Below are 26761 nucleotides of genomic sequence, written 5' to 3'. Positions count from 1 at the left end.
CACTAATGATGGTGGAGAGAAAAAGAAAATGCCCAACAAGCAAAATATTGTCAAAATCAAACACTATTAAAAAGGGAATAAGAGCAGCAGAGAGCATGTCCACCTCGGACAATTAAATCCACCAATGGTAATCAACTTTTTTCCACGTCAGATCCCATTGTTTGCGTCTGGGCTTTTAATTTTGTTTGGGTCTGTCTGTGTTAATTTTGTGGCCCAGTAAGCCTATCAAATTCAGAAACTCCGCTGAGGTCTCACAGACGCGATCTCTCCCTTTCCCCTTTCTTCAATCCCTAATCTCCTACATCGATCATCAAACGTTTGCTCTTCCTTTTCTCTGTTCTTCCTACATCGATCATGAAACCTTTCCTCTTCCTTTTCTCTGTTCCGTTTCGCGATCTGAACGTCGATCATTCAATACAACCTCCACTTCGTTTTACCCTTTACTCTCATTTATGGGTTTTATGTTTTGTCCTTCTGATTCTACAATTCTCTCTACCACACTGCAATGAGTTCCAACGGAAAATCCATGGTATCTGGATCTGCTCATGGTTGACATTAACGTGAGTGATTTTTTTCCCTGTTCTTCTAGAGATCCATTGTTCTGAGTTCATAGTTTTGTTGGTATTTCCTGGGAACTTTAACCTGTTTCTGGGTATTGATATTGTTTCCGGTGAACCTGAATATGTTATTTGGGTTTTTTTTAAAAAAAATTCTTAATCTTTCAAATACCTTAGTTGATCTGATTTATTTGGTTTTTTTAACAAATAATTAATTATTTATAATACCTTAGTTGGTCTGGTTTATTATTTTCAGCAAACTGTATCGCGTTGCTTAGTATTTTTTTTTATTTCCTGTTTGGTAGCGTTGATACTGATGATCTTTTAAACTTCACTCCGTTAATTAACACTAATACATTGATACAGTTCGCTGAGAATTGATGATGATGCAACTTAATTGACGCAACAGCCTTTTCTACTAAACACTTCAATTATTCACTCTCAACTAGGAGTACTTGACAGGTGTGTGTCCTTCACTGTGAGTGTGTTCGACTCTCAGGCTGTATCATTCACAAGTAACTTGAAGGCTACAAGGTTGATCCACGTGTGGCTGTGGCAAAATTCATTAATCCGGAGCTTATAGGAGGTATCACTTCACATCTGTTTTGTTAATTATGAGTTTCATTCTAATGCTATTTATGGAAACTAACCGAGATTCAATTTGCAGGTCGTATGTTCCTCAATGCCACGTCTGGATCTCATTTCTATTTTGACAAGGAGACTGAAGCAGGCGAGAGCTACTTTTACGAGTATGTACTAACGTTCATATTTTATTCCATCATTATATTTCAGGGGTTACTCTCATCAATGCAGGTTGGTCACAAATGACGACACTGGAAATACATCAGCAGCTTCATTGTTGAGAGGTTATGCTAAGGTTGAACGACTGACAATAGCTGAGATGAACCAGTTTATCATCATAGTCGAGCCTGAAGTTCACTTGGCGACCTTAATATGTTTGTCTCCACCATCATTCTAAGCTCTGTTTATGGTTGCAACGTTTATAATTGCAGATAATAGAATTTACCTGCAGTAGGAAAGTCACATCTGTCAAGACAGAAAATGGATGATGCAACATATCTTTCTTCAAGTGTTGAAGGAAATTACAGAGGAGTGCCTCATCTTTTGCATGCATGTTCTGCAATCGGACTAATGCCGTTGGTGTTCTCAGGTACACAGCCACTCCATCGTTTTCTTATAAATATATATGCATGTAACTACCGCATTGCACCCTGTTTATTAGGTAACGTGTCGAGATGACTGTTGCCGATGACACTGGCGAAGCAGCTTTTGTAAGTTTCGATGGTGAAATAACAAAGCTTACCAATATCCTGGCTGCTGATGCTGTTCATCTTCTGGTATGTCTCTTTCTAACCACACAACAACATTAACCATGTTACGAAAATTATGGTTTATTGTTTCTCATTAAAACCATTGGTCTAATAGGCAGGAGAAGGAGAGAACCCAGAAGATATCTAGCTCACACATTTTATTGCTAACCTTGCTGGCAATACTTTCACTTCCACATTTCAGTGCAAAGCATCAAACCTTCACCGTCTCACGCATCCTGGATGAGCGTGAACGTGCGCCAGTTCCTGATTGTGTTACTGATGTAAGTTAATAAGTTCATTTTATTCTGTGCTTTTATTTTCGCAAGTTAACAAATTTCTTGGTTTTAGGAGGGTAGCAATGGACCTGAAGATGACATGCATGGTTACAGCTCTCTCCCAACCAAGGTGATCGTTGGTAATAATGAAAAGGAGAACTCACCAGGTTCAGAAACGACTTCGAGTGGCGTCATCAACACATAAAACCTCGGGACCCAGCGTCTACCAAGCTGACTAAGAAGCCATGAGCTGCTTAGGTGCAAAGTTTGCAGTATCTTGACATATTAGTTGCTTTTATAATAATGCTTACACATAAATGTGGTTTGAATTCAAACTATCCAACTCTGTTATTCAGACAGTTTTATGAATTATGTTCAAGTTCAAAGTTATTTATGTTTCTTTCTCAATTTTTTTTTTATGTTTCTGTTCCTCCGGTATGGTTTTAGTTATCATTGCACTGTTTCTGAGAATGCTTCTAATGTTACGAATACTTTTTTGACATATTAGCAGCGAAGAAAATAATATCGAGATTTTAAATAAACATTTTGCTTTCGTTCGAACCAATAAGCCTGAGGTGTTCAAACAGAGCCTTTCTCGCCCTCTGTACACAAATGAAAAAAGTGCAGAATATACGGTTGAGAATCTAAGGCCATATGAGACAAAGTTATGATTTTAGCTGGGACAAGACTTATTATCTGCAAAAGTTTTTTCACTTTGGGACAAGTTAAAGGGTTTATAAGCTAGACACAGAGACAAATGAGAAAGTATGGGCATCACTGATATACCAATTGAGGAGGACGAAGAGAGAAGATGCGATTAGAATGAAGAAGCCAACGTGACGCCTGGAGCTAGAGAAGAATATTCCACTACTTTCAAGTACGTCTATCTATACTATGAATTAAGTAGATTGATTTATATTACTAAGTTATGATCACTGATTTTTTTCTAAAAAATTTCAGGCACTCCACATCAAAAAAATCCCAACAGATCTAGACGCTTCTTCTGCAAAAAGTCCAGCATCCTTTTTATGAAATCCACTTTTCTGTTTTAAGACCTTAGTTTCTGCTTTTAGTAATGATAATAATTTTCCTCTGCATTCGAACTTCATTTTGATAATAACTCCAGAACGTTTGATTTATTTCTGTTCACCGTTTAATTTTTCATGTTTGCTAACTTCATTTTTGTCTTACTGTTAAAATAGTTTCAAAAAGGCCTATGCAATTCGCAAAATTTTTTTCTTTATTGTTTCCAATATATACTATATATTTAAATATAATAACAATATTTTAAAATAAATTATTTTTTTATCAAAATAAACCCGGGCGTAGCCCGGGAAAGGTTCTAGTTGAAATAATTGCCATACTATACTTTTAGTTAACTAATCAATATTACTCACTTTTCATGGCTTATATAAGACGGTGACCATCACACGAATTAAAATGCAGCAGCAACTCCTATCATCATCACCCATCTCCTTATTTTGCTCTTCTTTCTTTGTGTTCATAGCTTTGTAATAATACTCTTGCTTCTCTTAAGGCTCAATAAGAGGAGGTACTATTACTACATCTCTCCCTATCTTCTCATATACTTCAAAACTACGCTCAAATTCAAAAAAAAAATTGGAAGAATAATAATCAAAAAGTAGTATGGATAGCTTTAGTAATTTCAATTATTATTCAGATCTATAAGGTTCTTGTGAATCACTCTTGCACGGTCCAATAATACTTAAGTGTAATTTAGATTGTTTTATTGGAAAAAAAAAAGATTGTTCTATTGGTAAGAAAACATGTAAACTAACTTTGGTTTGATTACTAACAGATGGGTGAAACCGCTGCCGCCAACAACCACTATCACGGCCACCAAGTCTTTGACGTGGCCGTACCTCAACAACCAGCTTTCAAATGCTTCGACGATGATGGCCGTCTCAAAAGAACAGGTTATAATCTAAGCAAAACAAAGATGTCAACTTTTTTTCATAAACACAATACTAACAAAAAAGTGTTTTCTTTTATAATAATCCAGGGACTGTTTGGACCGCTAGCGCTCACATAATCACAGCAGTGATCGGATCCGGCGTTCTGTCATTGGCATGGGCCATTGCACAGCTCGGATGGATCGCTGGACCTGCAGTGATGCTATTGTTCTCTTTTGTTACTCTCTTCTCTTCGTCACTTCTCACCGACTGCTACAGAACCGGCGATGCAGTCTCCGGCAAAAGAAACTACACTTACATGGACGCAGTTCGATCCATTCTCGGTAATAAACACTCTGTTCTTTAGTATTTCACTCTGTTTTTTTCCTCTGCTTTTTGTATTAAATATTGAGATACTTTTTTATTACAGGTGGGTTTAAGTTCAAGATTTGTGGGCTGATTCAATACTTGAATCTGTTTGGTGTCGCCATCGGTTACACAATCGCAGCATCTATAAGCATGATGTGAGTGTTTCTTAGTTTACTTGTGGAACAATCTTCAGACAATGGAAAAAAGGTTTTAATATTACATTGATGAATCATGCAGGGCAATCAAGAGATCGAACTGTTTCCACAAGAGCGGAGGGAAAGACCCGTGTCACATGTCGAGCAACCTTTACATGATCATATTCGGCGTGACAGAGATCTTGCTCTCTCAGGTTCCTGACTTCGACCAGATTTGGTGGATCTCCATTGTAGCAGCTGTCATGTCCTTCACTTACTCTGCCATTGGTCTAGCTCTCGGCATTGTTCAAGTTGCTGGTGAGATATAAACTACATAAACACTCTCATAATCTTTATGAGAAATTTGAAAAAGAAAAACTAAGTCTTTGTTTTGAAACCTCTTCAGCAAATGGAGTGTTCAAAGGAAGCCTCACAGGAATAAGCATAGGAACAGTGACTCAAACACAGAAGATATGGAGAACCTTTCAAGCGCTTGGAGACATTGCCTTTGCTTACTCTTACTCCGTTGTCCTCATCGAGATTCAGGTAACCTAATAAAATACTGTTCTTGTAACACAAGCTTCCATTTAATAAAACCCTAAAGAAAAATATTCAAGTTTATTTTAAACAATTTTATTTGCACTTAAATGTTAACTAATTCACTAATCACCAACTGATTTTAAGTTTGAAGTCCAAAAAACTTATTATGATATTAACTTTTTTGTTGGTTCTCTTTATCTAGGATACTGTAAGATCACCACCATCCGAATCGAAAACAATGAAGAAAGCTACAAAACTCAGTATAGCAGTTACCACCATCTTCTACATGCTATGTGGCTCAATGGGTTACGCTGCCTTTGGAGATGCAGCACCAGGAAACCTCCTCACTGGTTTTGGATTCTACAACCCGTTTTGGCTCATCGATATAGCCAACGCCGCCATCGTCATCCATCTCATAGGAGCTTACCAAGTCTTCTCTCAGCCCATCTTCTCCTTCGCTGAAAAATCCGTCTCAGAGAGGTTTCCAGACAATGACTTGCTCACCAAGGAACTCGAATTCAAAATCCCAGGGTTTAGGTCTCCATACAAAACAAACGTTTTCAGGGTAGTTTTCCGGTGTTCTTTCGTCGTTCTAACCACAGTGATATCGATGCTAATGCCGTTCTTCAACGACGTGGTTGGGATCTTGGGAGCCTTAGGGTTTTGGCCCTTGACGGTTTACTTCCCGATTGAGATGTATATAAAGCAGAGGAAGGTGGAGAAATGGAGCACGAGGTGGGTTTGTTTGCAGATGCTTAGTGTTTCTTGTCTAGTGATCTCTGTGGTCGCTGGAGTTGGTTCAATCGCTGGAGTAATGCTTGATCTTAAAGTCTACAAGCCATTTCAGACTACGTATTGATGATTGATAAGTGATGGCCGATCAATGAACACAAGAAAACTGGTGTATAAAGCTTATTGTTTATGTTAAGCATTTGAAAATGTGTATAATTTAAGTTTCCATTTGATGTATCGTATCATCTTTGTAATAAAGTTATCAAATATGTTATAGATATGTTTTAAACATGCAATTTATAATATTCAAGTTGTAGAAATCCATTTACAGTGATAATTATATATTTGTTTGAAACTTTTGTTATTGTAAGATAGAATTTGAATCAAAGTGACACTGACATTTTATTGCTTTTTATAAAATAAGAAAGTGAAAGTTAAAAAAGGAGCAACTTGGATGGTTTTGCTTAAAGGAGATTGCTCAATGGTCAAAGTAAGCTGGCCACCCAGCAGCAGCCTATTGACTATTGTAATAAAACTATACACATAATGTCTACCTTTCACTTATCAAGAACATGTATGGTTCTTGGATCTTGGGAATGATTAGAATCTTTGAAATTTTTGGATGTATCTACCCTTAATTTAAGGCACGAGTCTGAAAAGTACAACCCATAAAGCTTAGTGGTTTGGTACTACTACTAATGCATCTAAAGTCGGACTCAGAAATATTAAAATATACATGCCTTCCACGTGCATCTTATTAGTTATTCACTTATTCTCAGAGGGTAAACAGTTTCTTACACAGAGGAATCGTATGAAATGAGATATTGGGAAGATGAAGAGAGTTCATCAACAAGCAGGTGCTTGAGTAGATTCCAGTGCTGATGAGTTAAGTCAGTGATATTGACATGAGATAGAAAAAAAAAGATTAATAATTGCGTGTACAATAACGCAGCACACGATCTAATTTGTCATTTTAGTATGCCAAGAGCTGAGAGACCTATGTAAATAACCAACTGCACCAAGATAGTTGGCACTCATGACCTCTTTCGGATACAGATTCTCATGTGAATCGTTAGCTAACCGGCTAATCATCTAATAACCGAGAAGAGAAGAGCTCTTTTGCATACTATAACGTGGGAGCAAGGAGAAAGTCCTGAGACTCTCATTGTGAGAATTGTCAGTTTCCTAATGTTTAAATTGACCTAAAGTTTGTTTCGGATTGGCAGTGTTTCATACCAAGAAAGACATCTCTTGTTCCAGTTACATTTCACTGCTTTCCTCAGTTCTATAGGACAATGCCTTGAATTAGAGAAATCAATCAAGTGGCTATGTAACATTTTTAAGTTCAACCCAACTTGAATCCATTTTTTAGGTGCACACCTCTATTCCTGTTTATCTCGCGTTATAATTTCAAAAGAAAATAAGACAGTAAATCATCATTTTTAATGCATATAACTGACGTCCGACTAAAGCACCGTCAAAACATAATGTTCTGTCAAAAGGCTGAAACAGATCCAAAAGAAGAAAAAAAAGCACTTGAGAGTAATCTTCTACTACACTTTACTACCGATGAAACAATACAAGTTTTAAAAACCTAAGAAAGGTCAGCGAGGGCCTTATCGATACCCTCTGCGTGGTTCCGAAGAGTGTTCCACTGCAATGTAAGAAGACATTATGTGTAAGACATAATCAGATAACAAACAAAAAGCAAAGACCTGTGGAAAAGAAGGAGAAGAATGTAAAAATACCTGATCCACGCTTAGAGAGATACCTACAAAATATAAAACAAAACTTGTCAATGTCAACAAATGTTAGCTGTTCCTAGTGACAAAAGAGTATCGACACTAGACTAGTACATTCCGATGCCTGTCATAAAACCCTAATAGTATGCAGTAACTTTTACAGTCTCCACTCCAGACTAGTAGATGCATAAAACTTAAAAAAAAAAAACGCAAAACTGAACTGGACTAAATTAACATATGAGGAAACAAACACATGTTTTGCAATGGCGTATTGTGACTAACACAAGGGAACACTCAGAAGAAAGAAAGAAGAAAGAAAAAAGAGAGTAGAGTACCTTTCTTGCCAGGCAAAGTTTTACCGTCCTTGACATAAAACTCACGTATGTCAATCCAAATTTTACCGTTCCAATTCCTCACAGAGACTCTCCTGTTCTTCGATATCTGAATACCAAATCCGAAACAAACAGTCATTATAAACCCTAATTTCATCAAAACCCTAATTACATTTAAAAAAAAAAACCAATTAAAAAAATAAGAACTGATTCGAATTCTAAATTCGCAGTTACAGTAGATACGAGACTCAAATGCTATACGAACAAACACAGTGAGAGAGAGACGGGGGGGAGGGAGGGAGAGAGAGCGGACTAACATTGCAGACGACGATGTCGTCAGACTCGTCGGAGGATTCGGAAGGCTTTGCGAGTTTCTTAGCCGGAGCGTGGGTTTCAGATTCGTCATCTGATGCTCGGACTTCCTCGTCTTTTCTTTTTCCTCTCCACGACATTTTTTGTGTTCTCGAGCAAGTAACCTGTTACAAAAAAAGCTCTCTTCAGACCAAAGTACCAAAAATCAGACAAAATCATAAAATTAAGGAAACGAGAGAGAGAGAGTGAGAGAGGAACCTAGTCTAGAGCTGGGAATCTGAATCTTTATCCGCGGGCCCCGCTTCATTTGACCCGCTGCGGAGCGGGTGCGGGTCAACAAATTTGAAAAATATGCGGGGCGGGTGCGGGTTGAGCATATTTTCTGCGGGGCGGGTGCGGGTCGATCGAATTTAGACTGCGGGTACCCGCCAACCCGCAAAAAAAAAAAAAAATCTTTTTTTTTTTTTTTTGTTTATAAAAATATGTTTTTATTAAAAAATAATAATAAAATTACGAATATTTAAAATAAAATTATTAAAATATATTATTTAAAATTACGAATATTTTTTTACAAAAAAATATAAATAAAATATATAAAATAATTATTTTTTATTTTTTTTATTTTACCCGCGGGTCCCGCGGGTCACCCGCTAATTTATGCGGGGCGGGACGGGTCTTATTTTTTTCAGTTGCGGGTCAAGCGGATCGGATTTTTGAATCAAAAAAATGATTCGACCCGAAGGGGCGGGGCGGGTCGGGGCGGGTCGACCCGCAAACCCAGCACTAACCTAGTCGGAACGCTGCAGCGGTAGAGAAAAGCTCTCTCTCTCTCTCTTTTTTTTCTTTACAGAGGGAAAGTGAAACGGCGCGTCTTTACTCGCGTATTTGCGTCCACCGCTCACGCGCTTTTGTAGTGCGCGTGTGATAAGATTAGAACTGTGAACAGCTGTTTTATTCGGAACGAAGTTTTAAAACGTGATTTTGAGAAAACGCGCGGCTAAACTTGAAAGGCGGAAGCTTTTTTAAGGCTTTTTGTGGTTTATGCAAAATTCGTTTCCAACTGGAAAAAGATTGGGACTTGGGTTTTGAAATCGCGTCGTAGCTCTTCACAATTATCAAAGGTGGAGTAGGAGAGAGATGGGGAATATGTTCGTGAAGAGACCGAAGATCACAGAGGTTGATCGAGCGATTCTCTCTCTCAAAACCCAACGCCGCAAGCTTGGTCAATATCAGCAACAGGTTTCGCTTTCTACGCTCATTTCTGGGGCTTGAATTGGATCTTTTTTCTTGAATCTGAGATTTGAAAGGGTGATTTGAGTAGTTAATCTTCATTGTTGGAACCATTGAAAAGGTGTTCACTTTCTGTGGTTTTTTTGGCTTTTGTCCAAAGACTTGATTTATCTTCCATTGTCAAAATGGGTGATGATACTGCCTCCAAAATTTTTGATTCTTGTGTCATGCTAAATGATAATCATCGGGTTGTTAGTTAGTGAGTTTGATTGATCGCTGAGAATTAGAATGTTACTTCTTTGTAACCTTAGTTTCTTTCTCCTAAACCCCTCTTCTTCTTGTAGCTTGAGAAAGTAATTGAGGCCGAAAAGCAAGCTGCAAGAGACCTAATCCGTGAGAAGCGGAAAGACAGGGCCTTGTTAGCATTGAAGAAGAAGCGGACTCAAGAAGACTTATTGAAGCAAGTTGATCAGTGGGTCATCAATGTCGAACAACAAGTAATACATACTTGATCCCTCTTCTTATAATTTGCATTTTTTCTCTCCTTAATTTTAGTCTTTTGGAAGAAACCTAAAAAACAAACATATTGTTGGTATGACTAAGTTGGCAGATATTGAACTAACAAGCAAGCAGAAGGCAGTCTTTGAGAGCTTGAAGCAAGGTAACAGTGCCATTAAGGCGATTCAGAGTGAAGTCAACCTTGACGATGTTCAGAAACTAATGGATGATACTGCCGAGGCCAAGGCTTATCAGGATGTGAGTTAATTCTTTTTCTGTATTCTTTTTATGTGTATATTTATAAAATGAGTATTCGTTTGCTTTGTCTAACTTGTTGAACTATTTTGGGGTCTTAGGAGCTGAGTGCCATACTGGGGGAGAAACTATCAGAAGAAGACGAAGAAGAGATCTTAGCAGAATTCGATGACCTCGAAAATCAGGTACTTACAATCATGGTTTCTCTCGTATTATACATATTATGTCCGTGTTGATGTTTCTTCTGGTACCATTTACTTTTGTTATAATCTTCTTAAATGGAGTCAAAAGTGGTGATATGTAATGTATGTTTATTTTTGGTTAAAGCTCAATGTTGAAGACATGCCTGACGTCCCTACAACAGAGCCAGTGCGTGAAGAAGACGAGATATTGGATCTCCCTGATGTGCCGACAAAACAACCACTCGCTGCTCCCACTGCAGAAATCGCTTCAACAAAGAGAAAAGGTTTTTTTTTTCTCCTTCCTCTAATTTGTAATATTTGTCTAAGTAAGATATGCTTCATAACAAAGAACCTTATATGCACGTTCTCTTTGTTTGGTACAGTACTTGAAGAACCTTTGGAAGCTTGATTGAGAAGAGAAGAATATGATGGAAGTATATATCATTCTTTCTCTGGACACTTTTTTTTTTCTTGTGGGCTCTTGAAGCTCATTTTGTAAAGCTTGCAAAAGAACAAAGTTGTTGGAGTTTCCTGTGTGACAATGAAAAAAAAAATGTTGATCATTATGGTTTATGAATGTTTTGGTTGGTTTCTAAAAATCAGATTGTTTGAGCTGAACAAGAAAACAAGTTGATGGGTAACATTTAACAAGGATACTAGATGATAATCCGTGCCATGCGCGGAATGAGTTTTTTAAAATATGTTGTATTAAAATATTACAATTAGAATGTATCTTGTTATCAAGATTTTTTTTACATTTGATTTGGGGTGGACATTCAGATACCATTTAGTTCAGTTTGGTTTGGTTCGGTCCAGTTATGTTTCGATTTTTTGTGAGTTTGATCCGGTTCAGATCTGCGGATTCGGTTTGGATTTGAACTCAGATAACTCATTTTTTTTTTAAAAAAAAAATTGTATATAATTTAAATTTCTCAAAATATAAAAATACAAAATTATTTATAACATATAAATGTGTATAATGCAAGCTAAAATACTTAAACTTAACATAAAATTTGGTTAGCTTCAATATTCGGATAAGAAATCAATAGATATTTGAAGTATTGATATTTTGAATATCATTTAACTATTTTAATCATGTATTTTTAACTATTTGTAAATATTTTCAAGTATTTTGGACAACTTAATAACATTTTATATATTTTTATGTTCTTTTAGATATTAAATTCTAAAAATAATTAATATATTTAAGTATATAAATCTGGTTTCGATATATTCGATATTCAAAATATTTCGTTTCGGATCAGGTTCCGTTCTAAAAAATATCATCTTAATAACATCTTACAATTTTTGGTAGTTTATAGACGTTTTAAAAAATTTAAAATATAACATATATGAAAAATCTATTTTTTTAAATATGTTTAAGTGATTTTTTTATAATATTAATTAAAATAAAATGTAGAGGATACAATTTTTTTTATCAAATATTTTTGATTTGTAATCATTAATTATCATATATACGTTAATCATATTAGGTAATTTCGTAGCTTTTATTTAAGGAAATAAACTTACGTAGCTTTTATTTAAGGAAAGAATTTAAGACTGCTAATTAATATGATAATTAGTTTAATAAAAAGTATAATATATATGTATATGGACCAACATATTTTTCTAAGGATTTCTGAGAATCATCCTAGTGATGACAAGTGGCTACAAAACATGTTGTAATGTTCCAGGATTAATATACAGGGGATTTGTAAAATGAGAAAATATCAATTTTAATACCAGTTTTGTTAATAAGAGCATGATTAACCCTAAGAACCTAATTTGGACTCTTAATGATTTTTTAATAATTAATAATGGTTAAGAGGTTTGGGTTGGGTTAAGAGACAATTATTTTTTGAGCTCCAATGGTAAGTTCTTAATTTTGGCTTGATTTGGTGGGAGAAGAAGAAATTCTCCGTGGACAAAGGGAGAGAGAGAAGAAGAGCAGACACAAGAGGCGCCTTTTCCGTAAGAGAACAAGACACTCGCCTCTTACCTATTTTCTTTTTTTTTTTTCATTTTTTTAATTAATTTCTGGGTTTAAGAGTTCACTAAGAGTTTGCGCTAATGATGGTCTAAGATTTCAAAACATATAAAGCATTGTGTTTTACACATTGAAATATACTAATGGAAGAAGATTGATGATGATTGATTGATACGTTAAAAAGAGTAGTGCATATGTTAAACCAAACCGTAATTTAATTTACATCTGATACCAAAGAAAACCTATAAACCAGACCCAGACCGTGAGGGAAAAGAGTAAAACTCTCATCAGCTGTCCTTGGATCTGGTTGGGGTTTTAATAGGGTTTAAGCTGCCATGGCTTTCTGACCTTCTTCATTTGGAAATCCTCAGCGCTCTGATTCGACAACTTAATCAGGAGCGCTTCTTCTTACTCAAAGGTGATCCTGTTTATGACTTTAAAGAATATGGAGAAATGGATTTCAATTCGGTGATTTCTCTCCGCCCGCCCGCATGCATAGAAAGTGTTTGTGTAAATGCCTTAAGAGATTGTTGATCGAATTCTCTATTAGTTTTTATAGATAGAATTCTCTGCAGTGTTTATCTCTCTCGTCCCTCTTTTGGTTGCATCTTCTTCCAACTCCAGATAAACTCTGCATCCCAAGCCAAAAACGTCATCAAGTCCTTTGCGTTGACTTTAGTGTGTAGGTTTTGATATTTCACATCCAAAGTAACCAATTTTTTAGGTTTGATATTTCACATGATTCAGTTTCTAGTTAAGGAATGAGCTTAGCCTTTTATCTTTTCCTTCCTTCAATGTACTTTAACCTCTAACTCTACATACACTCTTCTGCATTATCTAAGCTCGTCTTTCTTACTTTATAGATGTCCTTTTTTTTTTCTTTGTTTGCTTGGTTTCACTTCAGAATTAGTCAGAAGCTGATTTGTGATCTGAGATGGCGACAGAGCAAAGCGGAATAGAAGACCAGGAGATCCAGCCAAACCAAGTGTCCCCTGGTTTTGTAGGTGCAATCGAAGAACGATACAAGAAACTCAGAGATCACGCCGAGGCTTATCCATACGTTTGGGGTTCTTATACTGTTGTCTACGGCGGTCTTTTCCTTTGGACTGCTTATAGGTGGAGGAAGCTTAGGAGAACCGAGGATCGAGTTCGTGGTCTTCAGACTAAACTTAGAAAACTCGTCCATGACGAACAAGCAGTAACAGCTTCTTCCAAATCTGCTCAATCAGTAGACAAGTCTTCTTCAGTTTCTGACAAGACATCATCAATGCCTTAATAAGTTACTAGTTTATGATCGAAACACATTGTTTCTGTTAGACCTATGACGAGATCTGCTTTTTATATAAAGTCAAATTCATGCACAACCGATTCAATATTCTCAAGGTTCAACTCTGCTTTCTTTAAACTTTCACTTATTTATTGGGTTATATATACGTTCTTATACCTTTACATATACATATTCATGTGCATGAATGTAAAAAGGCAAGAGACAACTCTGATGATATTGAAACACTAAAAAGTCATGTTAAGCGTTGTTGTTATTCTCTAACAGACGGAGTTTCTGGTGCAGTGTAACGCTCCAGCTGAAGAAGTGAGTTCTTTAACAGTCTTAGCGTCCGCTACTGTGAACCTTTGAGAAGGGCCGTAATTGGGCCGGGCTTTTCCGATACCTTTCTGTAGGCCGAAACTAGCTCCGTTCTCCATATAATCATTCACCGAGTAGAATTTCCACTGCATTTTATCACCTTGGCTGTGTTTCTTCCAAGTTATCTACACAGTAGTGCAGTACACAAACTCAAACGTTAGATGAGAAGAAGATGCGTTTGCGTTTTCGTATTTCGAGATTGCGGTTTGAATAGCGTACCTCTTTGCGTCCGGATTCTGGTGCGACGAAATAGTTTGATTCGCTCTTCACGCGAGGGCTCATGCTTCCTCCAATTGCGTATTGAGTCCATCCTTGGTAATAGTTATTCGCCACATGAGCATATCCATGTCTCACTCTGCATGTTACATAATAAATCAATTTAACAAATTAAAGTAAATAAAAAAACGTTTATAAGACGATTTATATATATATACCTTGGCATTCTCTGGTTGCAGTTAGGACCAAAGTGGTTAAACACAACAGTGACTCTCATGTCTTTGTCTCTTACATATCCATCATCATGTCCAAGAAGCATGACCTTGTCCTGGTTCCTAAACCAATTGTTCGACACCGTGACGTCAGTACTCCCTCTCGTGACGTCTAATAGCCCGTCTTCGCAATCATAGAGCGTGTTGTGGTCGATCCACACTTTCTTAGCGGTGACTAGCCTGATCGCATCTCCGTCCACTTGTCCAAGTTGAATGATCTTTGAGTCTGGTCCCATCACTGAGCTCGGTGGGTGAGCTTTACAGTCATGGATTTTAAGTCCGTGAATGATCACGTCGGTGGCTTTGTAGACTATGAGACACGCGGGGCCGGAGATGTGAACGCTGACACCGCGACCATCGAGTGTGGTGAAGCTGCTGATTAGTAGCGGTTTGTGGAGGTTGATCTTCATGTTCCTTTTGAACGTGATCCATTTTTTGCCTTTGATGAGAGTTGCAGCATATCTAAAGGTTCCTGGTTTAGGGTTTAGAGGATCGTCAGAAGGGTCGGTTACTTTGTATTGTGTTACTCCTTTACCGATGTTTCCGGTCATTTTTCCGGCGAATCCGACAGAACACCGTGCCAGCTGATTACGGACTCTACGCCAGTGCGGGTTTGGTCTCCAACATTTGTCCATTACATTCAGTTCCGTGGCATCCAAGACATTTGCCACAAACAAAACGAACAAGATTGGAATCAATGCGATGGTCAAGAACCTAGCCATGATTCTTGATTTGATATAAGATTGAAGAGGAAGTAAGGTTGTTTTGAAGAATGAGATCTATGGCTGATGGAGGAAATATATATGAAAGATCGAGTTTAGTTACTTTTAACCAAAAGAAAAGGTTCGTTTCTTTTTTCTATTTAGTGTGAGTTCGTGAAGAACTAGAGAAGTTGTAAGTTGTAACAACTTGAAGCAATGTTCTAAAAGTAGAAAGGAAATAGTGTAACTGATTTATTGTTGCTATATTTAGTACTATAGTGCTAATTACTAATAATTAATAGTGAAGTACATTTTATATGAAACATCTCTCGAGAACTATTGGCTTTAACAGAATGTTGAAACTCCATCTTATATTCACAACATGGATGTCATCAATTTTCATTAAACAAGTAATATCCTCGCACAGGAATGCAGAAGAAGGGGATAGACAAAGTAACATTGAGATCTCTCAGATTCTACAAGTCAAAGATAAACGAGAGAGAGAAAGAGTAGAGAGCTAGGCCAAGCCAGACAAGCCAAGACGATCAGCAACGTTGTACATAACCAGCTTATCCCAAACAGGGCCAAAAAGTTGTTCTCCACCTATTGAGAATGTCAATGTCCACGCCGAAAGAAGTGCTGTAAAGACACTGAATCCAATTGCTGACCTAACAACATCTACAACATCACAAGATATTAACAAACCTATATTACAGAGAGCACCCATAACTTTTGAAGAAACTCATTAACCACTGGATTGTCAATAACTTCACAATGTATCTGTAATAATCTGAAAACTTACAATTGCGGATCTGAGGGAAGGCCCGAGAGTGACGGAGAACGGGCCAGAAGTAGAAGCAATTGACAGCCCAGAGAAACGGCAAGAGAGCGAACCCGAACTTGTAGAATCTACGAGCGTAATCCACCGATGCTTCCTCCGTTAATCCCAACGGACCGTCGATCGTCGGCCAAACCTGCGCTGAAGAGATTATAGGGTTATGAGCCGGATTCAGATTTGATATCCGATTGAGGTTAGGGCTCAGATTGGATTCGTCGCTCCGTGAAGCCTCCATCTTCTTCAGCCACTACCGAAAGTTGAAAAGGAAAAACATTTCCTTCCTATGTAGTACCGATACGCAGCGACGTCGTTTTGGCATAGAACATTTGAAATTACACATTCTTCAAACAAACCTTGCAAGTCTTCTTTATTTTGCGTATTGTATATGGAAATGAATTGATGAACTTCTGAGACTCTCGAGCTAATTACATGAATACTTAACAAGTAGTTGTGGACTTTTAAGCTGTTAGTGGTCTCCAGAGACTTGAGTGACCTGGCTGGAACAGATTCAAGTTCATAACTTTTCTGATGCTACCGATAACATTCCTAGTTCCTACGTTACAACTTATAATGTCTAAGATAAGATGGTTTGGCTGATCTATATACAAGAATCAATGCATCATCTGATCAAATACCAAACGGCCTTGCGGCTACACAAATCAGATATAAAAAAAGGGACTACAGTACTTTATAGAGATTAGTAACACAGTTACAGTATCATCAAAATTTCAAGCTAAATTTATCTCCTCCATTGTGGGATCAACAGACTAGAGATGTCTTCAACTTCTTCAGTAAAGTCTAATGATTCGCCATAATACTCGAGAGCATCTTGCCTAACAATAGCCGACAAGCCCATTTCGCCATTCGACTCGAGACCTTGGACTAGGATCCTAAAGGAATACCTATCAGGCTCGTACCCTATCGATTGCATAAAGCCGTAGCAGTCCATGACAAGTTCAAACAGCTTGTGATTCAGAAGAATCACCAAGAGTGTGTCGAAGCTCTCGATCTCAGCCGTTAATCCCTTCTCTGATTTCATAGCTGCGTAAAGACGGTTGACCTCCTCTAGCAAGCTGTTACCCGCCATAACAGCGATCATGTCTGCGTATAGTCTCACGTGAGGCTTGTACCAATACTCCTTCCGAATCTCTTCAAAAACCTGAAAAAACGAATCCAAAATTTGAGATAGAACACGTGATGGAGAGAGAGAGGAAGTGAGAGAGAGATGATGAACCTTGAGAGCTAGAGAGCACTCGTTCTGGCGTAACAGTTCCCGGAGAACGGCGACCATATCAAATTTCAAGAGCCGGCGGATTTTGGAATCGATTACGCGATCGAGCATCGATGAGGAGGAGGAAGGAGACGGAGGAGTGTTGGCTCGCTTCAGGGCTTGAACGGCTTGAATCGCTTCGATGCTGAGCATCCGACCTCTCTGGAGTGGTTTCCTGTTCTTGCTCCGGTCTCTCATCTTTATCACCATAGCTCGCCGGAGGATCGGATTACGGCCAGAGACACCACGTGGAACTGTAAATCCGAGACGGAGAATCTCCCCAGCGCAACCTCTAAGTCCTACCCCTTCCATATTCGCCGTTAAGGCTCTGCCTCCCTCTCTCTCTCTCTGGTGCAGTAGAAAAAGGATGACAGTGGAAAATTACACTAATACCCTCTGGCTTTCTTTGTTTCATTTCATGTCCACGAAGATGGATCTAAACCGGATTCCTAATGTCTCATTATGAAACCGGTTTGTATTCAATTTGTGGGGTTTAAAAGTCCAATGTCGCTTCATAAATTAACCAAGTTCATCATAACACAATTTTATCACAACACATTAGAAACGTTGTCACTCTTCTTTTTTTTTTTTTTTTTTTTTTTTTTTTTTTTTTTTTTTTGGTAAAAACGTTGTCACTCTTCTTTTGATCAAAACTCATAGCTGCGCTTCTTTTATACGAGGACTAAATCCAATACAAGAGACTCATCACCGTGAAGGGTCATTCTGATCTTCTGCAACTAGATGTTTGGAATCAGCATCTGCTTTTTTGGAACTAGAATTGTCACCCTCTCTCTCTCCACTTTGCTTCTTCAAATCAGTGTCTTCGGTGTCTACTTCTTCTTTAACTTCCCTTTCTTCTACAACATCTTCCCCATAATCTTCTTGTTTTACATCTGAAAGTTTATGGACATTATCTCCTTCACCTTGCAAAGCTCGCATCAAATCATCAACGCTCCGGTCAGTTTCGGTTTTCGTTTGAACATCCGAAGACACTGTTGTGAGATCCTCAGATTCAGTAGACGGCTGCATAGGTAAGCTTGATGAAACCAAAGAGGTTGCTCCATCACCCAAGCCTTTGGAGAGGCAAACATATTTGAAAACGAGCTGTTTGTAATCATTTAGCAGCCCTTCAACGTCTCCCACTCTTAAATCACCAGCACTGGCGAACATGTAAGGATACTCTTTAAAGATCTTGCTTGCCTCGCTGCTATCGTTCAAGAGCGTGGCAGCACCCTTGGTTTCCAAATCTGAAACGGATTCAGCTTTCTGTATTTTCGGTAGTCCACTGTTCTGATTCAAAGTCTCGTTGGTCCCAGAAAGACTATCAGACGATTGTGATTGCAGAAGCGTGGTTTCCCTCTTGGGATTATAAGCAGTGGGTTCATCACGAGGGAGTGGTGCAGCGCCGTGATCAGTTTGATAAGACTGGCTTCCCGTACCAGAAAGACGTGCCCGTGCAGATTCCATTTTATTTTCAAAGTCAGCTTCATCCATAGAAAGGGACTTCGCATCGATATTAGAGATGAAAGACTCTGCAGAGAGCAAGTTTGTGAAGAAGTAGGCAGCTTCACCAACCAGTTTAGATTGACGCCTATATCTTTGTATATACATTAAGTTTGAGTGAAACTGCGGAGGGTTAGCCTGGGAAAAAAACAAAGTACGTAATGATCATTATTTAAGTAAATGCAGTTGCAAAGTTCAGGCATAAGAGTATGAAATACACATACGACATCATAAACCAGCATGCATATATTGGCCAATCCCGTCACCGTACCTTTATAGTAACATAGATGAGAACAGGAAGAAACTCGTCGGCTCCAGGTGCATTCTCCTTGGAAGCAATAGAAGCATTTAGCAGTAAGTTATTAATCACTTTGCAGCAGCTAAGAATACACATCAGCTTATCGCGAGGAGCTTTGTACATGTTCATCTTCTGAAGCTCTTTTTGAGCTAACTGCCAGAAAAGGACAGGATATATCAAAGCAAGAACCATTATCACATAAGAGAGGGTAACACTAACGAGAGCTAGAGCAGCTAACCAGCCATGACGTTTCGTTTTGAAAAGTAGGTTGTATATCCAAGCTTTCAGGAGAAATGAATTGCTGAACTAATGACATTTTCTGAAAGAGTTTCTCATCGGAGATTACATCCTCAGTGTTTGATGCAAATACCCGCGTAAACAACTTTGTCATGACATACTTCTCAAGTCCCTATGTATATATACACAAAAAGGAGCAATGATTAAGAAAAGGGAAGGAAAAAAAATAGAGAGGAAGACTAATGATAGTGATGTACTACGCACATCTGCAGCATTGTCTAACTGCTCCTCAGAAGAACCGGACCAAAGCGGATGAGCCCTGAAAGCAGCCTCCATCTTGGTAAAGAACTCCTGAACTGCCTCGCTATCTTTCTCTGGGTCTGGTGCATTGTTCGAGAATGAGACAATGAAACTGCAACATAAGAACTAGTTTTACTTAAAAAAAAACATAGACGAAGAAACAGAACAAACAATGATAAGACTATGCGAATTCAGATCTAAGCTTTAGATATTGCTATCACAGCATCCAACTAACCAAGAATGTTCTCATATCAATTCAAATCCAAAAATGTAAGAGGGAATTTTAAAATTACTAAAATCTTGCTCAAAAGCCTCATCGAGAGATAAGAGAACCTTTTAATGGATTTGACGAAATCGCCGGCGGAAGGTTTACGCATCCGCTCGAGAAAATCGTGCAGCCCAGGGAATACGTCTGTGTTCTCCATCGACGATCACCACCGGATCCCGTACAATCAAAGCTTAAATCTCCGAACGATTCAGTAGTTTTGGTCGGACCAATGATGAATGCTGCTGAGAAGAAACGCAAGGAAGCTATAATAAATATTGGGCTTCTGTTACGGATGAAGTAAAGCCCATTTAAGCCCAACGCCCATATCGGTATTTAGAAAAGCGAAAAATTACAATAAAAACCGAACGACAGTTTGAGTTGGGCTTTCCGAGTAAAGTAAAGCTTGTATTCGAATACTTTGCCAACATAAAAGACAGAAACAAGTTGAAAAGTGCGAGTGATGCTATCAATTATAGAGAGTTTACACCCTATGTATGATTCTGATACTGTAAACAGTTGTTAAATTAAATAACGAAGGAATTTCAAATAAGAAAAAACAAAACAAGTTGAAGGAAAAACTTGAAATCCAATGTCATACACTTAGAAATATGAGAATCCAAAGTCTAAGAGAATGCTGAGAAGGGAGATTTGCGACATTAAGAGAGTTTCAGAAATGTAAATATACAAGGTCGCTCATTATCTCATGGTTTTATAATCTGTTCGAAATGCTTCCAAAGAATTGTGAAGACATGGAGAAAGACAGAACTGGGCAGAGAAGAGGATTCCTGGTTGGAAATTAAAACCTCTTTTTCATGTGTCTGGTCTGTCCCAAGGACTAAGGAAAGCCATATGCATCATCATTAGCAGCAGCGGAGAAATCAAAGTGGCCTTGATGGCTCAGAAAAGGGTCACTGCCATTCCCTACTTGAGGTGGTGCGAATGGAGCTGTCAGGTGAGAGTCGCTGACATTCCCTAGTTGGGTTGGTGCTAGTGGAGCTGTCAGGTAAGAGTCGCTGACATTCCAGATATGGGGTGGTGCTAATGGAGTAGTGAGATCCTGGAGCTCCAAGTATAGCTCCGAGTTTTCAATCAGGTCGTAAGAGGGTGTCCTTGGAATGCTGTTGTTATGCATACTGCTAAAGTCGGGTAGGTCGTCGAATATCACTTCTTCTCCTAAGCTAATTGGAGCTGAGACATTGGCTTCATGTCTTGCCTGTAAGATAACAAAGAAGCTTTATGTAACGTTTACTAATTTCCAATGCCATTAAAGTTCAAAACAACACTAAGCAAGTTCAAAATTGCTTAACTATCCTAGCACGCAATGATACCCACTAATTATCATAACAGTGAGCCAAAAAAAAAAGAAGAAGAATAAACAACTACCTCGTTGTTGTTGGTTTGACAGAAACGCAGGTAGTCGTCCTCCTCAACAAATAGATCCAACATTGCATATATGTCATCATCGTCGTTGGGAGCCTGAAGGGTTTGCGCCATAGAGGCGCTGCTATTAGGATCAAGAAGTGGTGCAGACACAGGAGTGTTGGCTGCATCAGTCAGATGTGCTGCAGTCACGCTGTTAGTAGCTGTAGCTGTAGCTGGCGGGAAGTCAGAGACGCATGATTCAGATATCATGCCACCAACACAAGCCTTATTAGAGTCATGCGAAGGCGCCACAGCCGGACTGGTTTCTGCGTTATGCCCATGAAGGAAGATTGCGGCATTGCTAGTATTGGGAATATCAGTACGATGTTCCTCATCGCTCCAGTCCTCTTCCTTGAAAGGAGCTCCATATTGAGCTCCATTTCTAGGTCCCGGACCATCTTTCTTGAACAGAACACACAGCACATAAGTATCCTGCATCCCCCAAGCATAATTAATCAGCAAAGAAAGAGTGATGCAAGCTTAACTATAAAGACAAGTGCGAGTTGAAAATTATTTATAGCCGTTTTAAGTTACCTGAGGAATGTTCTTCTGTGTCAGCACGTTGTCTTCAAGCCTGTATTCATGCATAACCCAATCAGTCCGCTCCCCACGAGGAGATTTACCAACGTGGTAAACCAGAGTCTTAATCTTTCCGACGACTTCACCGTTGCACAGAACGGTTCGTTCCTTCCCTGTGGTCTTCCAGAAACCAAACTCAGTTGCACGGTTAGCCCTAACACCGGTTGCATATTTCTTTTCCCTCGGGCAGAAGAAGTGCCACTTAAGATCCCCACTCTTTATATAGGACTTATCTGTAAAGACAGAGACATGAACGTTAGCAGAACGGTATCTAAAAGCTCTCATAACATCCGGAAAAAAAATACAAAAAGGTTTATAAAAATGAGTACCTGGTAAGTCAGAGGGTTCGAACTTGTAAATGTCAAGTTCAGCAATAGCATCAACGAGGAGCTTCTTCCCCAAGACTTTCCTCTTCAAGTAATATCTCACGAGTTCAACATCAGTCGGATGAAACCGAAAACCAGGAGCCAGTTCAGTTTTCCCCATTTGGCTAATCCAAAGGGGGAAAACTTGCACTCGGCTAAGAAACTCCTCCTCACAAGCAAGTTTGGAGTTTTGAAGCAGCGGAAGTAAAAAAAAAAAAAAAAGACTATTTCTTCAAGTTCACAGTAACAGAAGCAGCAAAAGCGAATACTTTGTACTCAAATCAAACAGAAAATTGCAGAGAAGCTAGGAAGAGAGAGAGAGAAGAGAGAGAAAAAAGAAGGAGGTGAGAGAGAACGGTAGCTAAGTCCAGTGCCTGAACAAGATTATCTGGAAGCACCACAACCTACCCCTGCTCATATAACCACAGTCACACCAAAGAAAAGATGGGTTCTTCTTGCAGAGATCAACAGACATCTGGTGTGGAACGTAAAGCCTGCTATTGTGACACAGACATACAAAAAAAAAGAAGAGATTTGAACTACTCAACCACCAGCTAGATACGATAATAAACAGCAGCAGATACAAATCATCAATTATGAGAGATATAAGAAAACAACTAAAACCCTAAAAGGAATCTGAATATTGAGAGATAAGACATACCAAAACAATAAAAGAGAGATAGAATTGAACTACGCAACCAAGCTAGATACGAGAATAAACCGCAGATATTAGAAAAGACAATTCATCAATTAAAACCCTAAAAGGAATCGACTTCAGATCAGATACAGAGTATCAAAAAAAAAAACATAATCAAAAGTGTGAAAACAAAAATCAAAGGCAACATCGAAAAACATGGATTGAATTTCGTACCCGGAGAGAGAGGACTTTTCGACGGCGGAGAGGACGATCAGCGCAAGGGGGAGGAGAGGCGAGCGATAGATTAGCTATAGAGATTGGAGAGAGTGGCGTGAAAGAAAAGACAGAACAGTAGAGAGGGTTTTTATATAGGTCGTTTGGGAGCTACCACCACACCCTACGCGTTTTTACTGAGAGAGTGGTGGGCCCATTTTTAATCAAAGCCCGACAAGGCCGTGACTTTAAATGAGTTTTTTCTCCCTATTGGTGACGATATTTAACCAATCAAAAATTAAATGTAGTTTAAAATTAAAAATGAATTATACATTTGTTAATCCTTTGTAAACCTTATATTTTGTAATAAGGAGATAAATACATCATAAATGTCATCATTATAACAAAAGAAATTTCAATGTATATGAACAAAAGAAGTAAAAGAAAGATAATGGAAGTATGGAACATTATCATACCTTTTATAGTTCCTGAAAGGTTTGAGAAGGTGAAGAAAGACATTTTTGGCTTTATTGTCTTAAATAACAAATGACATATAACTCGAGCCATTTTAATAAGTCAGACACATGTTTAAAGTTTAAGTCACTGTAGTATTTAATCTTTAAATTAACAGACAGAATCAGGGACTATATATAAAGGTATTAGTGGACTAAATAAAGTATACTAGTGTTAGTTATCTAGATATGATCTCAAACGTATATACAGAGACTAATTTCTCTCATCTTCTTTTTTTTGGACAAAAAAAAATTTCTCTCATCTTTAACTGTTGTTGACAGTGTAATTTTTAATCCCAGTTTACTCTATTTTTGTTAAATGTGTGTTGGAAAGTCCACATGAGCTTTTGTATCTTTCCTAGCAATTTCTGTTGATAGAACTGGTCAGAACTAAGAAACTTAGCTGGAAAGGAAATTGAATAAAATGATTGAATAGAATGACGAAATCGATAAAGAATATTCGAATTGAAAGACTTAGTATGAATAAGGAAACATAGTTTTTGTTCATATTATTAAAATTTTCACCAATACCTAATCTCTAGTCTCTCTTCTTCAGAACTTTATAATTCCTATAGAATTATATTATTAGCTAACAAGAAGGCAGATCATGAGGAGGCTTGAGCATTCGAGATGTTTTGGTCGGTCCATCTTTCACTATGAACACAGTGTTCATTCCCCATGTAGCATGTCTCTCTATATGGCAATGCAACAACCACACCCCTACATATAATCAAACCAACATCATTAAAAACTCAATAAATCTCAAGTCAGATAGTTATATCTTTCTTTCAGCGTAACAAACATTTATTTTATGGTGTATATTGATCATTTTTTTATTTTCCAATTGAACTAAAATAGTTAAATATTTGTATTTTATTTTTATTTTGTTTAAAATTTTAAATTTACTTTAAAATCTAAATGCTTGAAAAACAAATCATAGGTATATGAATGAATTCATATGGGGTTCTAACACTATATGGGCTAATATTTGGGCCCCCATTCCCACATAGTTTAATGCAAAAACTTAGGCCCAAAAACATGTATTTGGGCCTACGAATCTGACCTGGATTATTAGCTGGATTTTTTTTATATGCAACGTTTTTTTAGGCACTGACCTGGATTATTAGCTACGAATCTGACGGCGGTCCAGCCATTACGAGGAACTCCAACGGTAGTCTCCTCCGGTGGATCAACCAGGTTATACTTCAACGGATCTTTCCGACGATCGAAATTCCCAAATCCAGAACCAACCACATAGAAGCTATAACCATGGAGATGGATCGGGTGATTATCCGAAGCCAACACGTTCGTCCCCTGCAGAACCAGCTCGACGCTCGAATTGAAATCGAGAACCACCACTCTCGTTCCAGACCTCGTCGGAAACGGAAGATTCTCTCCGGTGTAATTGAATTCCGTCGGCGGATTTCTCGGGAAATCCTCCTGGAAAACGCCTCCGATGCGGCGGTAATAAGCTCGGAGAATGTCGACCGTCGGGTTCACGAAGCTGACGTTGTTAACGCTCGACGAGAATCTCTTACCGAACGGCCCGCTACACGCTTTGTCGTCGGAGCAGTTCAGCAAGTTCACGGAGATCGCGTAGAGAAGACGAGTGTCGATTTTAAGCGGGACGTTAACCGGACGGTTACTGGTTCGATAGCTTCTGAATTGGTTAGTGAACCGGGTGGTCGCCTCGGTATGATTATAAGGAGGTAAATAGGGCAAAACCGGAGTTTCCCGGTTTGATTTATCGGTTAAGGGATGACCTTGGTATTTTAAGATGGCAGTGGTGGTGGTTTTGTCAAAACCGGCACCAAAGGCGGAGGAGTACGCTCGAGCCGCCATAAAGTAACGACCTGACCGCTGATTCGCGTGGAGGAGGACGTCCATGGATTGGCCTGGAGTGATCATTAGGTAGCTAGTATCGAAATGCTTTAAGTAGAGCCCGTCTTTAGCCACAACGGTTAAGGTGTGGTTTGCTATTGCAAAGAAGAGCTCTTCGTCCATCACTGCATTGATGATCCGGAGAAGGTATCGTCGATGGCGCACTACCTTCATTGTAAATGTGTCTGTTTAATTCCGGATGGCAAAGAAAAAATAATAGTGTTAGTGCCATTTACATTCGATAAAAGATTATGAGCATGTGTTGAAGACTTGAAGTTGGAAGACCTACCCGGTTTAGAGCAGGGGTAGAGATAACCGGGTTGTCCGTTTATGGTATATGCATCTGAGATAGCCGGTTCACCTCCGGTTTTATTAGCGTTTCCTGCTATATCCATTATGTTTTTCTTCTTCCACCATTCACCTATCAGTTTGTCACAAAATTTATCACTATTGTAACGATAATAAAAACTTGATTACATAAGTAACAATGTACCTAAAATGAGAGGAATCTCGCGGTGAGGCTTGGGAAAAGGATAAGATGAGCCGCGTTTGGGATAGATAATAAACGCTCCATGGACTGTGGCACGTGCCCATTGGCTATGTGCGTGCCACCAAATCGTTCCTTCTTCAACCGTGAGATCAATTTGATAAACATAACGCTCGCCTGGTCGAATCGGACATTGAGTTATGTATTCAGGCCCGTCCGACCACGGGTTCCTTACTTGTCTCGCTCCATGCCTAATATATTAAGCATGACTCCACGTTTTATAAGCATATAGACAATGCGAAATCAAAAAAGAGATGTGTTGTAATGTTTACCAGTGGAGGGTCATATTGTAGTTTGCTTTGTTGATGACATTGACGATGAGTTTGTCTCCACGGTGGGCCTTTAACGTCGGCCCGGGGAATTTCCCGTTCACTGTCAATATCTTTTTGGTGTCACAGAGTCGGGTGTACGCTTTTGACTTTATCTGCATAGATAAATTTCGTATAATATCTCATTATTGACAACATAATCTTTTTGTCTCTATTAGTTAGGTAAAAATGATAATTCTGTTTACAATACCGTGAAGGTGTGACGATGAACCTTGGCTTCCACGATTTGGATTGTAAGAAACACAAAGATGGAGAAGACTATAGTCAATGTGCTAACGATTGTGTTTGAAATGCCGAGCTTGAAGTCCATGTTTGTTCTTCTAAACCGATTGATCATCT

General features: G+C 38.5%; 10 protein-coding genes and 1 long non-coding RNA gene across 22 annotated transcripts; 4 read left to right on the top strand and 7 right to left on the bottom strand.

Moving 5' to 3' along the window:
• The first annotated feature begins 236 nt into the window (after positions 1-236).
• On the top strand, positions 237-3260 carry LOC108818355 (uncharacterized). 8 transcript variants are annotated; one of them, XR_008936895.1, is made up of 8 exons: positions 237-560; positions 924-1143; positions 1225-1306; positions 1371-1434; positions 1571-1915; positions 2004-2169; positions 2237-3040; positions 3124-3260. It is a non-coding gene; the product is annotated as an uncharacterized LOC108818355 (long non-coding RNA). The 8 variants fall into 8 exon arrangements; XR_008936896.1 differs by having other exon boundaries at positions 1350-1434; XR_001944138.2 differs by having other exon boundaries at positions 1371-1915.
• Positions 3261-3598: 338 nt separating this feature from the next.
• LOC108814431 (amino acid permease 2) lies at positions 3599-6147 on the top strand. The gene is made up of 7 exons (XM_018587001.2): positions 3599-3715; positions 3983-4100; positions 4187-4420; positions 4507-4600; positions 4683-4897; positions 4986-5125; positions 5322-6147. The coding sequence occupies exons 2-7, from the start codon at positions 3983-3985 to the stop codon at positions 5976-5978; spliced, it is 1458 nt and encodes a 485-aa protein (XP_018442503.1). The 5' UTR covers positions 3599-3715; the 3' UTR covers positions 5979-6147.
• A 1125-nt stretch (positions 6148-7272) lies between these two features.
• LOC108815956 (RNA polymerase II transcriptional coactivator KIWI) lies at positions 7273-9109 on the bottom strand. Of its 2 annotated transcripts, XM_056991013.1 has the most exons (5): positions 9026-9109; positions 8243-8401; positions 7929-8034; positions 7600-7622; positions 7273-7505 (listed from the first exon to the last, which is right to left on the bottom strand). In XM_056991013.1, the coding sequence occupies exons 2-5, from the start codon at positions 8375-8377 to the stop codon at positions 7446-7448; spliced, it is 324 nt and encodes a 107-aa protein (XP_056846993.1). In that variant the 5' UTR covers positions 8378-8401; positions 9026-9109; the 3' UTR covers positions 7273-7445. The 2 variants fall into 2 exon arrangements, with proteins under 2 accessions (XP_056846993.1, XP_018444001.1); XM_018588499.2 differs by lacking the exon at positions 9026-9109 and having other exon boundaries at positions 8243-8472.
• A 178-nt stretch (positions 9110-9287) lies between these two features.
• Positions 9288-11001, top strand: LOC108815864 (vacuolar protein sorting-associated protein 20 homolog 2). Its single transcript, XM_018588387.2, has 6 exons — positions 9288-9476; positions 9812-9964; positions 10071-10223; positions 10322-10405; positions 10548-10686; positions 10786-11001. Exons 1-6 carry the CDS (start codon positions 9375-9377, stop codon positions 10809-10811), a joined length of 657 nt encoding a protein of 218 aa, XP_018443889.1. The 5' UTR covers positions 9288-9374; the 3' UTR covers positions 10812-11001.
• Positions 11002-12270: 1269 nt separating this feature from the next.
• On the top strand, positions 12271-13766 carry LOC108816123 (uncharacterized). Of its 2 annotated transcripts, none has more exons than XM_018588695.2 (2): positions 12271-12373; positions 13294-13766. In XM_018588695.2, exon 2 carries the CDS (start codon positions 13324-13326, stop codon positions 13663-13665), a length of 342 nt encoding a protein of 113 aa, XP_018444197.1. In that variant the 5' UTR covers positions 12271-12373; positions 13294-13323; the 3' UTR covers positions 13666-13766. The 2 variants fall into 2 exon arrangements, with proteins under 2 accessions (XP_018444197.1, XP_018444195.1); XM_018588693.2 differs by lacking the exon at positions 12271-12373 and adding an exon at positions 12479-12807.
• Positions 13767-13875: 109 nt separating this feature from the next.
• LOC108816122 (putative pectate lyase 2) lies at positions 13876-15453 on the bottom strand. Its single transcript, XM_056991012.1, has 3 exons — positions 14469-15453; positions 14254-14389; positions 13876-14159 (listed from the first exon to the last, which is right to left on the bottom strand). The coding sequence occupies exons 1-3, from the start codon at positions 15242-15244 to the stop codon at positions 13935-13937; spliced, it is 1137 nt and encodes a 378-aa protein (XP_056846992.1). The 5' UTR covers positions 15245-15453; the 3' UTR covers positions 13876-13934.
• Positions 15454-15574: 121 nt separating this feature from the next.
• LOC108817301 (probable gamma-secretase subunit PEN-2) lies at positions 15575-16327 on the bottom strand. The gene is made up of 2 exons (XM_018589957.2): positions 16026-16327; positions 15575-15901 (listed from the first exon to the last, which is right to left on the bottom strand). The coding sequence occupies exons 1-2, from the start codon at positions 16294-16296 to the stop codon at positions 15741-15743; spliced, it is 432 nt and encodes a 143-aa protein (XP_018445459.1). The 5' UTR covers positions 16297-16327; the 3' UTR covers positions 15575-15740.
• Positions 16328-16664: 337 nt separating this feature from the next.
• Positions 16665-17781, bottom strand: LOC108817300 (pentatricopeptide repeat-containing protein At1g62350). The gene is made up of 2 exons (XM_018589956.2): positions 17296-17781; positions 16665-17220 (listed from the first exon to the last, which is right to left on the bottom strand). The coding sequence occupies exons 1-2, from the start codon at positions 17641-17643 to the stop codon at positions 16801-16803; spliced, it is 768 nt and encodes a 255-aa protein (XP_018445458.1). The 5' UTR covers positions 17644-17781; the 3' UTR covers positions 16665-16800.
• Positions 17782-17907: 126 nt separating this feature from the next.
• LOC108817298 (vacuolar protein sorting-associated protein 9A) lies at positions 17908-20183 on the bottom strand. Of its 2 annotated transcripts, XM_018589951.2 has the most exons (5): positions 20003-20183; positions 19634-19781; positions 19371-19541; positions 19106-19285; positions 17908-18972 (listed from the first exon to the last, which is right to left on the bottom strand). In XM_018589951.2, the coding sequence occupies exons 1-5, from the start codon at positions 20092-20094 to the stop codon at positions 18037-18039; spliced, it is 1527 nt and encodes a 508-aa protein (XP_018445453.1). In that variant the 5' UTR covers positions 20095-20183; the 3' UTR covers positions 17908-18036. The 2 variants fall into 2 exon arrangements, with proteins under 2 accessions (XP_018445453.1, XP_018445454.1); XM_018589952.2 differs by lacking the exons at positions 19634-19781; positions 20003-20183 and having other exon boundaries at positions 19106-19281; positions 19371-19513.
• A 301-nt stretch (positions 20184-20484) lies between these two features.
• Positions 20485-23330, bottom strand: LOC108817299 (NAC domain-containing protein 82). Of its 2 annotated transcripts, none has more exons than XM_018589953.2 (5): positions 23175-23330; positions 22268-22800; positions 21894-22171; positions 21321-21791; positions 20485-21150 (listed from the first exon to the last, which is right to left on the bottom strand). In XM_018589953.2, exons 2-5 carry the CDS (start codon positions 22422-22424, stop codon positions 20773-20775), a joined length of 1284 nt encoding a protein of 427 aa, XP_018445455.1. In that variant the 5' UTR covers positions 22425-22800; positions 23175-23330; the 3' UTR covers positions 20485-20772. The 2 variants fall into 2 exon arrangements, with proteins under 2 accessions (XP_018445455.1, XP_018445456.1); XM_018589954.2 differs by having other exon boundaries at positions 22268-22797.
• A 783-nt stretch (positions 23331-24113) lies between these two features.
• LOC108816269 (laccase-14) lies at positions 24114-26732 on the bottom strand. Its single transcript, XM_018588847.2, has 6 exons — positions 26613-26732; positions 26366-26517; positions 26040-26284; positions 25836-25967; positions 24781-25731; positions 24114-24385 (listed from the first exon to the last, which is right to left on the bottom strand). Exons 1-6 carry the CDS (start codon positions 26730-26732, stop codon positions 24255-24257), a joined length of 1731 nt encoding a protein of 576 aa, XP_018444349.1. The 3' UTR covers positions 24114-24254.
• Between the last annotated feature and the right edge of the window lie 29 nt (positions 26733-26761).

This window comes from Raphanus sativus, chromosome 7, assembly GCF_000801105.2.
Source record: "Raphanus sativus cultivar WK10039 chromosome 7, ASM80110v3, whole genome shotgun sequence".
Lineage (NCBI taxonomy): Eukaryota > Viridiplantae > Streptophyta > Magnoliopsida > Brassicales > Brassicaceae > Raphanus > Raphanus sativus.
The sequence above is the reverse complement of the archived record's forward strand: the minus strand, read 5'-3'. Positions and strand labels throughout refer to the sequence as shown.

Bases quoted from the DNA above. Each gene is read 5' to 3' on its own strand.
- LOC108814431 (XM_018587001.2), top strand. From the start codon at position 3,983: ATGGGTGAAACCGCTGCCGCCAACAACCACTATCACGGCCACCAAGTC. The intron at 4,421-4,506 runs GTAATAAACACT...TTTTTATTACAG, and splicing joins CGCAGTTCGATCCATTCTCG to GTGGGTTTAAGTTCAAGATT. The intron at 4,898-4,985 runs GTGAGATATAAA...AAACCTCTTCAG, and splicing joins CGGCATTGTTCAAGTTGCTG to CAAATGGAGTGTTCAAAGGA.
- LOC108815956 (XM_056991013.1), bottom strand. From the start codon at position 8,377: ATGTCGTGGAGAGGAAAAAGAAAAGACGAGGAAGTCCGAGCATCAGAT. The intron at 7,623-7,928 runs GTACTCTACTCT...TATATTTTGTAG, and splicing joins AACTTTGCCTGGCAAGAAAG to GTATCTCTCTAAGCGTGGAT. The intron at 7,506-7,599 runs GTATTTTTACAT...CTTACATTGCAG, and splicing joins TCTCTCTAAGCGTGGATCAG to TGGAACACTCTTCGGAACCA.
- LOC108815864 (XM_018588387.2), top strand. From the start codon at position 9,375: ATGGGGAATATGTTCGTGAAGAGACCGAAGATCACAGAGGTTGATCGA. The intron at 10,406-10,547 runs GTACTTACAATC...TTTTGGTTAAAG, and splicing joins TCGATGACCTCGAAAATCAG to CTCAATGTTGAAGACATGCC. The intron at 10,687-10,785 runs GTTTTTTTTTTC...TGTTTGGTACAG, and splicing joins CGCTTCAACAAAGAGAAAAG to TACTTGAAGAACCTTTGGAA.
- LOC108816123 (XM_018588695.2), top strand. From the start codon at position 13,324: ATGGCGACAGAGCAAAGCGGAATAGAAGACCAGGAGATCCAGCCAAAC.
- LOC108816122 (XM_056991012.1), bottom strand. From the start codon at position 15,244: ATGGCTAGGTTCTTGACCATCGCATTGATTCCAATCTTGTTCGTTTTG. The intron at 14,390-14,468 runs GTATATATATAT...TGTAACATGCAG, and splicing joins TGCAACCAGAGAATGCCAAG to AGTGAGACATGGATATGCTC. The intron at 14,160-14,253 runs GTACGCTATTCA...ACTACTGTGTAG, and splicing joins CAGAATCCGGACGCAAAGAG to ATAACTTGGAAGAAACACAG.
- LOC108817301 (XM_018589957.2), bottom strand. From the start codon at position 16,296: ATGGAGGCTTCACGGAGCGACGAATCCAATCTGAGCCCTAACCTCAAT. The intron at 15,902-16,025 runs GTAAGTTTTCAG...GTGATGTTGTAG, and splicing joins CTTCCCTCAGATCCGCAATT to ATGTTGTTAGGTCAGCAATT.
- LOC108817300 (XM_018589956.2), bottom strand. From the start codon at position 17,643: ATGGAAGGGGTAGGACTTAGAGGTTGCGCTGGGGAGATTCTCCGTCTC. The intron at 17,221-17,295 runs GTTCATCATCTC...TCGTTTTTTCAG, and splicing joins AGTGCTCTCTAGCTCTCAAG to GTTTTTGAAGAGATTCGGAA.
- LOC108817298 (XM_018589951.2), bottom strand. From the start codon at position 20,094: ATGGAGAACACAGACGTATTCCCTGGGCTGCACGATTTTCTCGAGCGG. The intron at 19,782-20,002 runs GTTCTCTTATCT...CTTATGTTGCAG, and splicing joins TTCGTCAAATCCATTAAAAG to TTTCATTGTCTCATTCTCGA. The intron at 19,286-19,370 runs GTTAGCTGCTCT...CTTTTCTGGCAG, and splicing joins AAAACGAAACGTCATGGCTG to TTAGCTCAAAAAGAGCTTCA.
- LOC108817299 (XM_018589953.2), bottom strand. From the start codon at position 22,424: ATGGGGAAAACTGAACTGGCTCCTGGTTTTCGGTTTCATCCGACTGAT. The intron at 22,172-22,267 runs GTACTCATTTTT...CTGTCTTTACAG, and splicing joins CGAACCCTCTGACTTACCAG to ATAAGTCCTATATAAAGAGT. The intron at 21,151-21,320 runs GTAGTTGTTTAT...GTTATCTTACAG, and splicing joins GTCAAACCAACAACAACGAG to GCAAGACATGAAGCCAATGT.
- LOC108816269 (XM_018588847.2), bottom strand. From the start codon at position 26,732: ATGGACTTCAAGCTCGGCATTTCAAACACAATCGTTAGCACATTGACT. The intron at 26,518-26,612 runs GTATTGTAAACA...TTATCTATGCAG, and splicing joins TTCATCGTCACACCTTCACG to ATAAAGTCAAAAGCGTACAC. The intron at 24,386-24,780 runs GTCAGTGCCTAA...GATTATATGTAG, and splicing joins ATTCGTAGCTAATAATCCAG to GGGTGTGGTTGTTGCATTGC.